The sequence below is a fragment of the Nyctereutes procyonoides genome, unplaced genomic scaffold (assembly GCF_905146905.1).
Source record: "Nyctereutes procyonoides isolate TBG_1078 unplaced genomic scaffold, NYPRO_anot_genome, whole genome shotgun sequence".
NCBI classification, from domain to species: Eukaryota; Metazoa; Chordata; class Mammalia; order Carnivora; family Canidae; genus Nyctereutes; species Nyctereutes procyonoides.
Genome location: NW_026575040.1, coordinates 25,555,221 through 25,572,957, shown reverse-complemented (window position 1 = coordinate 25,572,957; position 17,737 = coordinate 25,555,221). Strand labels below are relative to the sequence as shown.

The window sequence follows — 17,737 nt, the reverse complement described above, 5'->3', positions numbered from 1 at the left end:
GAGCATGACCCTACTTTCACCTTAGCTGGAAATGGGTGCATTGGCAACTCGAATTTTTTGTTGCTCTGTGCACATCTACGTATGACCACAGAAGTTCCACATGAGTGTTTTGGTGTTACAAACTAATATTAGCCAGTAAACAAATTCTCAAATATGGAATCCATGAAGTATGAGAACTGACTACATACTGTTTATCAATATGGAATCTTGGGCATGTAAAAATTATAGAACAGGAATTTATTTGCATTATTGAGGGGAAAAACACATTCACCTCTGTAGAGTGTCTAAAACGTTGTTAGAAAAAGATATTAACAAAAAAAATGTCAATAATAGGGCAGCCTGGGTGTCTCAGTGGTTTAGTGCCGCCTTCAGTCCAGGGTGTGATCCTGGAGACCCTGGGATTGAGTCCCACATTGGGATCCCTACAAGGAGCCTGCTTCTGCCTCTGCCTCTGCCTATGTCTCTGCCTCTCTCTCTCTCTCCCATGAATAAATAAAATAAAATCTTTTTTAAAATGTCAATAATAAGTGAAAGTTCGAGATAGTACCCAGAGAAAAATTATTTGTAATATAAAGGAAGAATTATATGCCTATTAAGATATATTATAAAGCCATACTAGTTAATATACTGGTAATAGAACAGGGAAGTAGGGCAATAGAAAAAGTATAATAAAGGCCTAGAAACAGATTCACATACAAAGAAAGAATCTAGTCTAGTGGAGAGTGATATTAGAGAAAGAGGAGATTATTTAGTCAATGGTGTTTGCAAAACTGGATCACTTACATAGGCAAAATTAAGTTAGACCCTCTACTTCATAGAAAATATAAAGTTCATGAGAAATAAATATGTAACTGTGGAAATAAAACTACAAAGACAGTGGAAGAAAATAAGTACAAGCTAGATAAAGAAGAGAAAATTTAATCGATAGTGGAAGGAAAGCACAGAAAAGGTAAAAATGGAAATCAATGAAACAGAAAATAGAAAATAACAGACAAAATGAAACCAAAACCTGGGTCCTTTAGAAAGATCAATTAAATTAATAAATCTCAAAGAACACAGATCAATAAGAGAGAACACAGAAATTATATCAATAACAGGAAAGAAAGAAGGCATCCTTCGGGCGATGAGGATAATAAAAGAACACTGTGGGGAATTTCATGAGGAATTGACTCTAAGCAAATAAAGGAGAATCCTACTAAGTTTTTAAGGAAATTACATTGCCAATGAATCATAATTCCTCCTTGTCTATGGCTTTTGGGCTTCCAAAGCAACTCCAATTTATCAAGTCCCCACCCACAGAAAATAGGCTATAAATGTGGTGAAGCCCCTAAAAAAGGCACTTTCTCCAACATTAACTTTGGATGCGTACACAAAGGATAATGGCAGGAACAACCCAGAGGACAGTCGAGGCCCACAGATAACAATGGACAAAGAGATTCCTCTCATAAAGCTGGACCAGAGTCCAAGCAAATCATTTTCTCCACTTCCAGCTCAAGGAGTCTTCACAACTACCGCACTACGGGATTTGGTAATTGCTATGTACCAGTGACCCCTGTGTGTCTTGCATGCTTCTCTTTTGTGAACATAGGCTTTTTATTATGGTAATCTTATCCCTCTTTTCATTACTAAATTTGGTTGTGGAAGGCGACAGACAACTTAGCAAATAATAAAAAAACAATAAGAATAATAAGAATAATAAGAATTCCCATCCAATCCTGACTGAAAGGACTTTACATTATCCAGATGTCATGAACTTTAAGCTACATGCCCTAGCCATTTTTTTAATTTAATTTATTTTTAAATGTAAATTTAATTAACATATAATGTATTACTGGTTCAGAGGTAGAGGTCAGTGATTCATCATCAGTCTTATATAATGCCCAGTGCTCATTACATCACATGTCTTCCTTAATGCCCATCACCCAGTTACTCCTTCCCTCACCCCCTCCCCTCCATCAACCCTCCTCAGTTTCCCATGATTAAGAATCTCTTACAGTTTGTCTCCCTCTCTGATTTCATCCTGTTTTATATTTTCCTCTCTTCCTCTATAGATCATCTGTTTTGTTTCTTAAATTCCACATATGAGTGAGGTCATAGGATAATTGTCTTTCTCTGATTCACTTATTTCATTTAGCATAATATCTTCTAGTTCATCCACATCATTTCAAATGTCAAGATTTCACTTTTTTTGATGGCTGATCCCTTCCTGATAGGGATCCCAATAAAGACCCTGCACGCCAAAGCCCCATCTCAGTGTTTGCTTCCAGAGAATCCAATCAGGTTGTTTGGGTGCCAAGGCTGATTTTGGAAAGCTTGCAAGACAATGGCTCACTTGTCCCATGGCTGGCAACGAGGACCTTTGTTTCTCAGTTTAGGAGTTAAGGTGGTCTGGTGAAGCCCAGGCTCACCAAAATCTGCTAAATTTCATCTTGTCATTGCTCATACTAACTGGAAAGTTGCCCTTGGCAGTCTGGAGAGGCATTCTCATCTAGTAAAAGGACTTTCTGAATGATTGGATCTTCATCTTTGGAGTGAACCAGGTTTGGCTCACCCAAATTTGAACCCAATACACTTTAATATTTTATAAAAAGCATTTTTGGGTTTACTTGTTTTTTAATTGGCTGTAGGCTTTTGATTTGCTTTGATTTTACTTATTTATGTTCCTGTTTATGCATTTACCTCTGGAAGCAATTTAGTAGGAAAATGATGTTTGTCTTACTGTATTTTACTCACAGTATACATGGCTAAAGAAAGGAGCCACTTTATTTTAGTACCGTATAGATGACTTACCAAGGAATTTTGAAATGAATAAAATTAAAACCATCACTAAACAGAGCCAAATAATGGTCATTGTTCCTCATGCAAACCAACAAATTCAAAATTATCTCCTGGTTTAGATAGTCCTTCCTTCAGCAAAAGCACACAGCAGAAACTAAAAGTTGGGAGCCAATTTAAAGTGTCTGAAAAGATTATTCAAAATCAAAGTCCCAAAACCTCGAAATTCATAACACTTCACAATTAACTGTGGTATAATATTGAGGTAAGAAACAATCCTTTTCATTCCCTAAAAATGAGGCCAGTGAAACAGCCTTCCTGAAACTGAAAGACAGTATAGTGAGTTGAACAGTAGCACCCAAAAGGATATGTTCAAGTCCCGATCCATAGTCCCCATGAATGTGTCTTCATTTGGTAAAAGGGCTTTTGCAGGTATAATTAAGTTAAGGATCTCGAGATGAGATCTTCCTGGATTTAGGGCCCACCTAGAAGAGAAAGGTATTGTCCTAGAAAAAGGAGGGAGAAGTTTGGAGACATGGAGGTGAAGGCCATGTGAAGACTGAGGCAGAGATTGATATGTTGACAAGCCAAAGAACACCAAGAATCGCTAATAGTGATCAGAAGCTGGGAAAGAGGCACGGAACAGATCCTCCTCCAGAGTCTCTAGAGGGAACCACTCCAGAACTGTGAGAGAATAAATTTCTGTTGCTTGAAGACACTCAGTTTGTGGTAACTTGTTACAGTAGCCACAGGAAATTCATACAGATAGTGAGCAGTGACTTACTTTCACGGTGCCATGGGCTCCCCAACACGTGAGCTGAGCTTTGATTTGGGGCAGAGCCAAGTGTACTTTGAAAAGCCTGTGTGTTTATGTAGCAGGGATCATTGAAGAAATCCACTCGACATGTGTGCTTCATTAATGAGGCATCTCGATGGGACTGCACTCCTCTCTCCTGTGCATTACCTGTAATGATTAATGATCAACATATGTCTTACTTTGTAAACAATAAGTAAAATCATGTTGAGTCTAGAACTGATAGGAAAGGAAGAGCCACTCCCCTCCTATACATATTTGAGTACTGACTTCTAGACCTGTAAAAACAAGATACACACCAGGCTTTCAGGGAAAGCACCCTCTCCTTGGCCTCCCAGACCCTCCCCGCCCATCCCTCAGCTGACCTACTGCTTCAACACCAGGTAGGAAACAAACTAGGAAGACCCAAGAGAGGAGCAGCCAGAGAAAAAAAGATAGCCGACTGTCCAGCAAACATCACAAACCCACACATAACACTGCTCAGAGCTGTGGTCCAGGAATCAAGAAAACACATATGTCATACAGAACATGAATATCTATTATTTAAACTGCTTTTTTTTAAAAAAAAAAAAAAAAAGATTTTGTTTGAGAGAGAGATGCAAACAGTGGGGAGGAACAGAGAGGGAGACACACAGCCCAACTTGGGGCTCAATCCTTGACCTGAGTTGAAACCAAGAGTTCAATGCTTAACCCACTGAGCCACTCAGGCACCCTACCTTTTTTTAGCGAGAGCATGTGCATATGGGGCATGAGTGGGCAGGGGAGGTGCAGAGGAAGAGGGAGAGAGAACATCTTAAACAGGCTCCACATCCAGCCCAATGTGGGGCTCAATCTCACCACCCTGAGATTATGACCTGAGCCAAAATCAAGAGTTGGATGCTGAACCAGCTGAGACACTCAGGTGTCCCTAAACTGTTTTTCAAAACCTTATTACTTAAATTATTAAGAATGGAGAGTCTGTCTTCTCTCTATGCCCAAAGTTTTGTTTTGCCAAGCTCAGCCTCTAACCAACTGTTGATGTTTATTCTGGAATTTAATGGAAAGACCTCACCCCTTAGGTTATCACCTTTTTCCCTCTTACCCTGTTCCCTCCTCTTCCATTCTGTTCTATACACTGTGGCCAAAATGATCTTTTTTTTGAAAACCTAGTCATATTTTTCGGCGGCTTAAAAAACTCTTTACTGCCTCCCATTCCTCTTTGGATAAAGCTCAAACTTTTTTTTGTCTTTTTTTAAAGATGTTATTTATTTATTCATGAGAGACACAGAAAGAGAGGCAGAGACATAGGCAGAAGGAGAAGCAGGCTCCCCGTGGGAAGCCCAATGTGGAACTCGATCCCAGGACCTCGGGATCACGCCCTGAGCCAAAGGCTGATGCTCAACCACTAGGCCACACAGGAGGTGTCCCAAAGCTCAAACTTTTCAACAAGCCCCAAGTTCTGGTCCCATCTACCCAGCTTCCCTCGCACCTCCATGTTCCTCAGTCACTTTGCCCTTCTGGAAGAATAATCTCCACTGTAAAGCCATTTTCTCTGATTGCCTACCTCTTCCCACACTCTTCAGGTGTCAGTATAAGCATCTCTTTTCTCAGTAGAGCCTTCTCTGACCTTCTTAGACTACACTAAGTCTCTCTGCTTTGCTAGAAGTTTCTTCTTCGCCTTTGAAGTCCATATCACAAGAAAAATTAATTCTATTATGTCATTTTGTTTTAATGCCATCTAGACTGCATGTTCCATGAATGTAGAGATCTTTTCTCCTAGGACATGCCTGGCACATACTTATGACAACAAAGGGTTACTGAATGGATGGGTAATAGCACCATATTTCAGTACCTGATGTCAGGAAATATTTTGTACCATCCAGATGGTTCTGCCTCAGAATGTCAGGATAGATGGAACATTTATATTTTTGGCTATATGTGCTATCATGAAGCTGCCCTGAAGTAATGACATTCACATTCCATTGTCTTATCATAAAGCATCAGTCAACATCAGTCCTTTTATTGTTTCAGTCATTAAACCCCTTTAATGTGGTCCAAAAAGAACCAACTTTATATCAGATTTCACATCATGATGAATAGTGCTATAATTCTTATAAAATATGGAGACCCAAGGGTACATCAAATAGAAGAAGCCCAGTCAGAAGACTACAGCCTTACTACCTACTCCTTTTCTCTTGGTCTGTCAGCTGTTACACATCACCTGGTCCTCCCTCGTACTCTATATGTGGAATACCCTGAGGGAGGAGTGAGATTTCTAAAGAAGGAGGGGTGGGTCAGGGCATTTCGTTTCTTTGTTGCATTTTACAATATATGACAGTCTCCATTTGTTTGGTTACATGGATCTATGAATATTATCTAGTTTAAACTAAACTTACTTTCATAATGGCTAAGTGGTTAAAGATCACTACAAATAAATCAAAGATTGAAGATCACTTTTTTTGTTACAAAATCTTCCTCAGCTGCATTATGAGCTTATAAACAAGAATGACCTAATTAAATCAGAACATTGGCCTCCCAAAAGTTAAAATGATCAAGATTTGAAATGTGGATTTATGTCTATTTTCTTTATCAAATGCTCTATTGTATTTTGGGATATACATTTAGATATTATCTTGAGATACTGAAACATTATCTAATGATAGTACTCACAGCCACTATAATTAGCAGGACTCCTAACTCTGGGGAACAACAAAGGGTTGCAGAAGGGGAAGTGGGTAGGTGGGTAGGTGACAGGCTTTAAGGAGGGCACATGATGCAATGAGCAATGGGTGTTATACTATATGTTGGCAAATTGCATTTAAATAAAAAAATATGGTTGTGAGGATTAAATGAAAGAATGTGGATGAGACACTAACAGAATAGTGCCTGCTTAATAAATAATTAATATCTGCTCAGTTACCTATTTATTCATTGATGCTGGTGCTCTGCAAATGGTTCTTATCTCCTGCTATCCCTTTCTGTCTGTACCTAACTCCTATTTGTCCTTTAAGATTCTGTTCTGAATCCACCTCCTTCAAGAAGCTTCCCCCTTAGTGCTTCCCTCCCCAAGGCTGGGTCAGGCGCCACTCCATAACATAATATAGGTATGTGTTTACTTGTTCGTCTGTCTTCCCCTTGAGACTGCAAATTCCTCGAGTCCTTAAGAAGAGATTAGAACCCATTTATCTGCATATCTTCTTCATCTTCAATGCCTAGTATGAAGCAGGTGCTCAAAAGAAAAATGTTTGTCAGCTGAATGAACAGATGCTGAATCTGCCTCAGTCTTCCTTTCTCAGCATATTTGACCCTGGTATGTTCGGAGTCAAACTTTAGCACAGGGCACTGACTCATTTGCCCCTTACAGAGAATGGCATGAGGTGACAACATCAGGTTTACCATCCCATAGAATTACACAAAAGCATTAATGCCTGTATCCAGTCTCTCTTGAAAATGACCATTTCTTTTTTCCAAATGCACTATTATATTTAACTCAGTAATGTTGCCTTAAATATGTATTTCGCTCTATACCCAAATTTAAAATCTTTTTTGGGTAAAGTTTGTGGCTGATGAGAGTTTAACCACATATGCCAGCCATTGTGCATTCCAAAATTTATTTTTGCCAAGTATTACTCCGAGAACCGATCCAACCTGTTGAAGAGAGGATTGGTGGCAAAAAACAAATACATAGTGTACATACTGTATATACTGTAAGAACCAAAGTTTTTAAGTGCAAGCCCTTAGGGCTTGTGAGAATTTAATGTCTTTTTGATTAAAAATATCTTATTTCCATTTAACTTGAGGTCAGGAAAACATTATTCTATTTTGCTAATTAATTTTTTCCATAAATGAATTTAAAAGTAGGGATAGAGGGACACTGGGGTGGCTCAGTGGTTGAGCGTCTGCCTTCAGCTCAGGGCATGATGGGATCAAGTCCCACATCGGGCTTCCTACATGGAGCCTGCTTCTCCCTCTGCCTATGTCTCTGTCTCTTTCTCTCTGTGTCTCATGAGTAAATAAAATCTTTAAAAAAAAGAAAGCTTTAAAAAAAAAAGTAGGGATAGGTATCTTTTATACGTCTGGTGATAAATACAATTAACTTCTCCAAAAACCAGAAGACTATTGCAGTATTTATAATATACTGGAATTCAAGTTGTAAGTCAGTATTTGAATAAATAAATGTCTTGGGAGGAAAAAGCCATATCTTATTGAAAATATTTGTATAGGTGTCTCTCAAATGCTCATGTATAAATCTCAAGGAAAAGTCATAAAAATTATGTATTTGCTATTCTGGCAACTGCTATTAATTTGCTCACTGGTCAAGAATTTCAGATCAGTTTTTAAACATATGCCCTAGTAGTCACAGGCAGGCCCCAAGATAGGAATACTTGATTTCTGGGTGTCTGTGAATGAATGGACACCATAGTAGTAAAGTCCTCCCTACAACAATAGGAGTGGCCTTAATTGTTGTTGCTCCTGGAGCAGGGGTTGAGTTCTTCTAACTTATGGTCTTAGTGGCTGAGGTCTAGGGAGATGGCTTCCTAGCATTCTGGATCCTCACTGGAACTTAGAACTGCTTTTCTAAGGAAACAATGTTGTAGCTCTGATTTTCAAGGGAAGAAAGTATCCAGCTGAAGGACTTTTTCCAAACTGCGAATACCATCTCTCACCTCACCAAGATTCTGAAAAGTTCCCAGTTATGAACTGTTACCTTAAGGCCACCACAAGGAAGGTAGCTCTGTACTGGTTTCCAACCCTCTCAAAGTTGGGAGTGCAACTGAAGAACAGGCACTTGCAATAGAAACTTCTATTGTATTTGTCATTCCAAAATATGTATTTAAGCTCTAGTACAGGCAAACCAGAATAGTAGAACATGGTGGACTTGTCTAGGAGATACTCATCATGGCTAAAATTAATTCTGGAATGAACTAAATCTGGAAATATATTCCAGGCTCTCAGTAAAGTCTGTTCATAAGTTTGGATCTGCTTATATTGGCTTAGGACATATATAAACCACAAAAGAATAAAGGGTTACATTGTTTGTTGGATTTGAAGGAGAAATAAAACCAAGATAAACAGAAACAATAAGTTGGATTCTATGACAAGATTACATTTACAAAAAGAAATATCTTGAATAAGACTGAGACAATACCTCTATAACCTCTAGAACCATTAGTTCCTTCACAAATGTATGTTTTGGGGGCTCTTGACAAAAAACTAGGAGACCATGCCCCTTTTCTTCAATGGTAGTGTTGTGATTTAGCATATGGTACATCATTCTAGTAATGTTGATTTTCCTTCAGTGAGTTCCCCTCAGAAGCCATGTGACTGTGCCACATGTCACATGGCTGCCACACAGGCTGTGCCATCAAGACTGTTTAACGGAGGAGGAAGATGAGCTGGGAAGGGAGGTATTTGTTAGGACCAAAAATTCGGGAGTTCTTTGTCTAGGTCCAAGACTCTCTCTGCTGTCCTCTCTATGTGCAGTGATCTAGGATGTGGTCCTGGCACACCAGGAATTCTAGTTTCCATTTATACTTTTCTTCTAGGAGCCTTTGCACTTACCTTTAATTTAATTTGTTTTGGTCATATTACTTAAAGTTAGGTTAAAATTATAAATAACTTTAAATAATGGCATGGAATTTTAATAGCTACCAAAAAGAACCATATTTTTAAAGAATTAACAATACCGTCTGAACCCACTACTTCTGTTATTTTTACATGGTGGAGGAAGGTAGGAATCATAGCTGTACCTAAAATGATAAATTTTTATGTATCTCCCACATATAAGAAATAATAAAATTTGAGGCACCTGGGTGGCTCAGTCAGTTAAGTGTCTGACTCTTGATTTTAGCTCAGGTCATAATATCAGAGTTGTGAGATCGAGTCTTATGTCAAGCTCCATGCTGGGTGGAGCCTGCTTGGGATTCTCTCTCACCCTCTGCCTCTGCCCCCTACCCCCTGCGTGCTCTCTTTCTCTCTTTCTCTGTCTCTCTGTCTCAAAAGAAGTAAATTAAATTAATAGGTTACAATGGCATAATTCCATAAGAAGAATGAAAATATTCTAGGGGTGCCAGAGTGGTTCAGTCAGTTAAGCATCTTCCTTTAGTCCCAGGATCAAATCGTACATCGGGCCTCCTGCTCAGCAGGGAGTCTGCTTCTCCCTCTGCCCCTCGCCCTGCTTGTGCTCTCTCTCATGTTCTTGGGCATGCTCTCTCTCTCTCAGATGGATAGATAAAATCTCTTAATAAATAAATAAGTAAAATATATATATACCCTTAGAAGTGACTTCCTTCTAGGTGCCAAATTCCTGCTAATTTAATTTGAGTCCCTAAGCATGGCTATCCAACTCTATTTCTCCACCATCTTATCAATACCATCCAATTATCTCCCTCTCTAATGCTATAAAACTTTGCTTCCCAAAGAAACATGTACCTTCAACAATTTTAAAAAAATCAAATTACTAACTAGGGCATAACTTTATGACAACGTATGTCCAACCTGGATGGTTGATATTCTACATTTGTGTTGTGGAAAAGTTGTGCCCAACATAAATATCACATGCAGTAATAAGACATTTAATGCCCTAGGAAGTAGGGTAAGTGGAGTAGATGGGCCCCCCTAATTGAGTCTCTTGCATTTCAGATTTCTTTTTGTTTTCTGCTTAAAGATTTTACCTTAATTCTAATGGATCTGACAAGCATTGATTTTCACATTAGCTTAATGTCTGATCTTCTTTGAAGTGGAACTCCCTTGAGTTTTAAGCAGAGAAGCATCTTTCCAGGAAGACCTCTCATGATGTTACAGCAGTGAAAGACCTCATAAGGTAGAATGATAGTGTGGTAGAGCCCACAAGAGTGAGTCAAAGTCATGAGCCTGTCAAGTGACACATGTGTGGCATTCTGGGACTCTCAGAGTGTGGAAAGCCGGCCGCTGAAGCATTATATGTTTGGTTATATAAACCTGACTTCCCCAGGAAGTCTTTAAGAGCCAGGGCCACACACAACCACATGACCTACAAGGAAAAAGGAGAGCGGCAGATGGCGGAGGACAATTGTACCTACCTATTGCCCTGCTTTGTTCTAAACAGTTCTCATACACACTGCTGCACTTGGAGTTTCCAGGCTGCACAAACAACAAATTGTGAAACATTTACAAACATAGTATATATTCATACTTTCAAAAAACAACATTACTGATGCTCCCAGCAGAATACAGCTGACAAATTCACTTTCTGACAGGAACTGAGATTCTGGGTGGGGAGCATAGACTCCTATGGGAGTGCATTATTTGGGGGCTGCAAAGATGGGTCTGGAGCGGGGAGTCATAAAGGCTGCCAACATAAGGCCTATATCCTGAGGGTTGCTGCCTGTGCTTGGGAGGTTCCCCGCCAGGACTCAATCCAAGTCTCAGGCCAGAAAGTGTGATTTCCAGGACACTTTGTATAAATAGTATTTAGCAAACCTCTGTCTAATAGTGACAGATTGGAGCCCTATTCTACTGAGGTTTATGCCAGGCTCATTTTTCAACCTTGACAATCTCATCCATCAGGGGTTGCACTGATACCCTATGGATCTAGATCTAGATCTAGATTGTCTTCAACAGTGGGATGATATCACTGATGCCTTCGAGAAGGGCAATATCTATCCTTCAGAAAGACTGATCTGGAAGTACCATGCAGAATGGTTTGGGGGAATGAAACTGGAGACAAGGAAGGAGTTTTCAGAATCATCTGGGCAAGTAAAGACCAGAGCTCAGAAAGGTGCAACAGGAATATGAGAGGTGGGATAGATTCAAAGGATTTCATGGCAGAATTCTAGGTCTTGAAGACTGAGTTGATGTGGAGCCCAAAGTGAGAAAAGCAAAAGACTGCAGATTAATGAAAGAAGAGCAGTACTATTAATGAACATGAGTAAATCTGTAGAGGAATCTGATTTGGAATCAAGGAGAAAATGCTGATTTTAATCTTAACATAAGCAATGTAATGTCTATCGCATTATAGCTGGAGAGATAGGTAGTAATTGAAAACAAAGAAGCTGGAACAATGTGTATACAGGTGGCATGCCAGAGGAGAAACCAAGGTCGAGGCCAAACACAGAGAAAGGGTGGTAAGGGCAAGGGCTTGGATTTGTAGGTGAGTGGAAGAAAATAAGGTCTAACAAGAAAAGATGTGATAGTATTATCAACAATAGCCAAGCTATGGAGAAAACCCAAAAGTCCATTGACTGATGAACGGATAAAGAAGATATGGTATGTGTGTATACACACACACACACACACACACACACACACACACACATACACAATGGAATATTACTCAGCCATCGAAAAGAAATCTTGCCATTTGCAATAATGTGGACAGAGCTAAAGTGTATTATGTCAAGTGAAATAAGTCAGTGAGAGAAAGACAAATACCATATGATCTCACATGTGGAATTTGAGAAAGAAATCAGATGAATATATGGGGGGGGGAAAGAGGGAAATAAGCAATAAGCCATAAGTGACTCTTAATGACAGAGAACACACTGAAGGTGGATGGAGGGGAGTGGGTGGGGGATGGGCTAGACAGATGATGGGTATTAAGGAAGGCACTTGTTGTGAGGAGCACTGGGTGTTGTTGTACGTAAGTGCTGGATCACTGAATTCTAGTCCAGAAACCAATTTTACACTCTATGTTAACTAACAAAATTTAAATTAAAAAAAGATGTAACTTACTTTGAAACATACCAAAATTAAGACGTGCTGATGGATGATAGCTATATAGGATGACAGGGCAAACCTGGTGAAATGTTAAATGTAGTTAATCGTAGACTCTAGGCAGTGAGTGTATGAGTGTTCAATGTATAACTCTTACATAACTTTTCTGCATGTTTGAAAAAATTGATAATAAAATGTTGGACAAAGGTTTCAAAAGCTGCAAAAGAGATGGGGGATAAGAATGACACAGTAGAAGTGCTTTAGAAGATAATAGAAGAGGTCTACAAAAAGGAAGGGGCAGCCTACAGGTATCAAATTCTATAGACAGATTCAGAATATTGATGAAGAAAATTGATTTAAACCATCAGTGACCAAAAAAACCATTGGTGACCACTGTAAAAGTGATTCCCATCAAGTTGTCAAGCAGAATTCAGATCTTCGAAATATAGTGCTGATGTGAAACCTGGGATAGAGACAATGTTTTCTAGTTTATGGGTAAAAAAGGAAGATGAGAAGGAGACAAGACATTATGAGCTGGTTGGAGGAATCCAAATTTATTAGCAGATGGAAGAGAGATAACCAGTAGACAAAGAGAAAATAAAGACTGAGACAGGGGTTGATGCAACAGAACAAAGGCAGAGGGTTGAAAGGAGGAGAGGGTATCAGGAGGTCAGGGGAAGGATCAGCTGTGGAGGCCGTAGCTAAGGATGAGCAGCAAGGAGAACATAGGAAGACTGGAGATGGAGAAGGGTGATGTTAAAAATAACATGCTGGACTTCCTAGTGAAGGGAGATGTGAAGTCATCCACATCGGCCAAAGTTGGGGGATTCAGAGCAAAAATGATCTAGTGCAGGCTCCAACAATGATTCATTCTCTGGCTCTGTATTGAGGAAGATGATACTTTCTCTAAACTAGTGCTTGAAAACTCTCAAATTAAACTCTCTAGTGACAAGGACAGAATCACATTGCTAAGTTCCGGTAACAATAAAACATGACTTACCAAATAGCACAACTTTTCACACCGTATGGGGCAGTAAGCCATTTGTTCTGTGGCTTGGACTTTGATCCGCACATCTGAAACACCACCTGCAGGTGGCTGCTTCCCTGGGATTTCATTGTAATACTCATGATCTTCTCGCTCCTCAGCATGATCATCAATAGGCACCCCCTCACTGTAAGGGAAAAAAGAATCCCCAAGAGGCTGGGCGGGAATTCAAATGCTGTAGGGGAGGCAGAGGGATCAGAACCATGCAAATCATCTGAAAAACTTTGCATTCATGTTTTAAGTTTATAGCTGTTCTTAAGTGATGTCAAACATCTGGATGGAAGCAACCAGATGGTTGAGTTGTTTAGCTTTCCATAGACAATTAAAGTAGGGTAAGCCAACAAAAAGTGCCAAGGGTGATGCTTTTGTGTCTCCTCCCAGTGATTAAGAAACACACATACACACACAAACACACATATGAACTCTGAATGTAAGTCATTTTTGCCAGTGGAGCATAAAAATAAAGTTTTCCTGAGTATCTTCAGCACACTTTGTACCATTTTGGAAATATTCTCCTAAAAAAAATTCTAGATATTGGGCAGAGGGCCTAGTCCAGTTTATTAAACCAAGATGAGAAAAATAAGAGAGCTATGGCCAGTTATCTTGTCTGCACAAATCTGGAGGAGTATATGGGATTCATAAAGAAATATTAGAACCATATGTGGCAATTGGGTAGATTTATGTAAACATGCATTGTTTTAAAAATTGAAACAGGACAAAAAAAAAAACAAACAACTTTTCTTCCAAATTGGAATTAGTAAAAGTTTCTTATGAAAAAAAAAAAAATCAAGTCCTTTTGGACTGAACTGATTCCACTAACAACCCACACAGTCTTGTTGGGTTCATTACATGTCAACAAAATGACAGCACTAAGATATTGAGTGTTACCCTGGGAAAAATTCAACATCAAGGCCTCCTAAGAACCCCCTCCTTTGTTACCCCAGACCACCTTATAAAGGGTGTTGGCTGATACACAACATAACTAATTGGGGGAGGAGTATATTTAAAATTAAACAAGATTGAGTTTTGTCCCTTGGGTGTGAGAGACCTCACTGCACTCCACACATGCTGAAGTCTGTCAGGCCTAAAGGGCTTGGCTTTCCTTGCAGAGTTTCTGTGCCTCAGATAGAACAACCAGATCCTTGGGTCACATCACCTTTCAACCCTCCCACCGTTTAGCTGGAGCTCATCTATTTACACTGCAAACCAGCAAACTAATGGTGATTCTTGTTACAGACATTTGATTCTTACTATTTTGTTCTTCATTCTTGATTTTTTCTTTTCTTTTTTTAGTTGCAAGAGATCTGGGATTGGAATGATTCTGAGAAATGTATTGATGTCTGTTATTTTATGATAATAGTTCATTAAGTCGTAGCTCTCTATATCAGAGAAACAGGGCATATTCCTGTTTCTCTGATACAAAGCAAGAGGAAATATCTGGATAAATATAAATGGAAGAAGAATAGAAAATGACATTATTAGTTTGTACTGAAACTGCCTATTTGTAAGAAAAAAATATTAATTTCATTAGTTTGAAAATTCACTTTAAAATAAAACAAAACAAATATAGTAAGTCAAATAATTATAGAACTCTTGGCTGACCTTTCACAAGAAGTATTCAAAGAAGGATTTTTCAAATACTGTTTAAACCGGAGTTCAAAAGCCTGCCCTATGGTGCTTATGACATCTTGGGCCATTCCACTGCGGCACTCCAATATATGGCAGGCTGCAAGAGAACATACCAAAACAAAAACAAAAACAACAAAACACCTGTAATAAGTTGTCAACAAGGAAAGGTTTTATATAAAGTCAAAATCATTCCACAACACAAACTTTTAATTGAGTGAATCGGAGCAGGTTTACAAGTTCTTTTCAGTTCTGAAGTAGTGGAAAAGAATACCTCATTTTTCATATGGATCAAAGAGAAGAAACAGTCATATTTTACATTTAAATATCGCAAAAAAATTGACAAATTCTGGTCTCCAGACAGGTATTTTTGGGCCTCCATTTTTTATAAAACTAGAGTGATCTTAATCATGTGACTTGTATTCAATGTTAGCTCTAGAATTCGGTATAAAAGATGCTTAGGGCAGCAATCTGACAGGAAGATAAGGGCCATGCTGTCGTCTTTGCATGGTATTTTGTCTTTGCAAAAATATAACTTTCCAAATCTCCCCCATACCCTGCTCCCCTCAAAGTGAGGGATGAGCTGCTGGTGAAGATAGGAGCTTATAATACCCCTTTGCCCTGTCATTGCCACTAGAAAGTAGTGATGGTGTGGTAATCCCTGTCTTCAAAATTCTACTAAAGTACTATCTCCATCAAGCATCAAAAACAAGATTTAAAAAAACAACAACAACAAGATTTTGTGACGATGACATGACCAGAAGATATTAAAATTTTTATTAGATAATTTCTCTGAGAAGCAGCTACTGAGAAGGGGGGAGTGTGCACATGTAATTTAAATAAATAAATTATGAAGGGTGCAGCTGATGGAATACCACAAATGAGCAAATCTGCTGCTGCTGCATAAAAACAGGAGCTTCTGTTCAGGGACTATAAATTCACCTCCCACCAGATGGAATACCATTCTTGCTTTGGTGGGATATGGGGTCTTGCTTAGAGCCTTGCAACATGGCAATTTATTTAAATGGAAGTTTCATAAGGATGGCTTAGAAAGAGCCCTGAGCATAATTTTTATTTGGAGGCAATAAGTCCCATGAGAAATAACATTTTTCAAAAATATATTGGTTTGTGTAGCCTGAAGAATGGAGGGATGAGAAAAAGCTGATAACAGTTAAATATATGCAATAATGTTGCAAAAATTGTTAGCTATTCTCTAAGAACAGAAAGGCTTAAGCAAGTGCATGAGGAATTAGAGTAGATGCCGAGAATGCTTCATGTATCTTGGGAACTGTGTGCGAAACCAACAGAAGGACACATTACTAAAAGGGACACCTAAAGAGAGAAGAGCTGTCTTTATAGCATGATTCAACTGTGCTGACTTGGAAGCATGATTTCACACTTGCATTCTCTTGGAAAGGATTCTATATCTATTTAAAGCAGAAGGCAATTCGTTTACATCTGATAGAATTTGCAAAGCCTATACCAGTACATAATAGTAGAACCTACAAGTGTTTCTTCTCTTAGCCTTCTATTAATAATTATCTCTAGGAATCTCAGACAATTCTTATTCCAGAACTAACTTGACTTTCATTTAAAGGATTTAGATGAAGGAGCACCTTGGTGGTGCAGTACGTCAGGTCGTGATCTTGGGGTCATGAGATCAAGCCCCGTGTCAAGCCCCCAGGTCGGTCTCCAAGGTGAGCTCAAGTCTGCTTGGGATTCTCTCTCCCTCTCCCCTTTCTACTTGTGCTCCCTCTCTAAAATAAATAAATAAATCTGTAAAAAAAATAAAATAAAATAAAAGATTTAAATTAAATTTTTAGAAGGCATGTGTTTATATGTGCCTGTGTGTGGGGGAGGAATTATTAAATCAAACAATGCCAAGGTGTCAAACCTCTAGAATTATCATTACCATCTCTTATAAGATTGTCCCTTTAAAGAAGTGACTTGGATCCTAATATAGACTTAGGAGCTAATTCTAGCTTCAAAACTTAATTAAGAATGCCTATAAATATATATCCTTTCTACCAAAGAAAAATGATCGATCTATCTTTAGGCTGTCATTTTAAATTGCTCTTTCTTTTTCTCTGCAGTAGCTTCGCACATGACCAACACATAGAAGGTGTTTTAAAAATTGTGTTGAATAAATCCATATTGATTTTCCTGAATTGCATCAATAATTCTAGTGTGAGAAGTTGTCTTCAATCGCATTGAAATGGCACCTGCAGTGGACCCCTAGTGAGGCAGGTTCTTCCAGCCATTGAGTGGTACGAATCACTGCTTGGTTTGCTCTTGGAGATATCCTTAAACCTACAAAGTGCCCTTGGAAAGTGCCCTCCAGTTGAGCCAAGAGAAGTCGTATTACCTTATGATAAGAAAAGGCAATTCACTTGAATTCTTTTGTTTTTCATCTCATAAATTTCTGGGTCAATTAAAAATAAAGTCAAGATCAGAAATCATAAAAGGATACAGGAAATTATTTTTTAAATTTAAATTTTTCTTACGTTCAAGAAGAGGTCTAGAGCTAAAGATAGGGAAGATAATGAGAGAGGCAGGAAATTCAAATATTTGCACATACATATACACACCCGAAGGAAAATGAAAATGTATCTCCCTTTGAAGGGATGAGAAAACAAGAACACTTAAAAGAACTCCATGGAAAGATCCAGATTCAAGTTCAAATTCCAATTATGCCACAATCTGCATGATCCCAAACAAATCACTTTTCAGAAATACCCTCATCTGCCAAGACAGAGCACAGGTGATGTTTGAAGTCCCTTATTGCTTTATAGAAATCCTGACCT

At 38.7% G+C, this 17,737-nt stretch overlaps 1 protein-coding gene across 1 annotated transcript in view; it reads right to left on the bottom strand.

The window, feature by feature from the left end:
* The window catches only part of SHC4 (SHC adaptor protein 4), a 131,291-nt gene that overhangs the window by 16,529 nt on the left and 97,025 nt on the right, over positions 1-17,737 (bottom strand). The window contains exons 7-10 of the mRNA XM_055320065.1: positions 14,910-15,033; positions 13,263-13,434; positions 10,630-10,690; positions 3,560-3,739 (exon numbers count right to left, since the gene is read on the bottom strand). Of these exons, the coding sequence (XP_055176040.1) occupies positions 3,560-3,739; positions 10,630-10,690; positions 13,263-13,434; positions 14,910-15,033 (537 nt within the window). The remainder of the gene's footprint in view (positions 1-3,559; positions 3,740-10,629; positions 10,691-13,262; positions 13,435-14,909; positions 15,034-17,737) is intronic.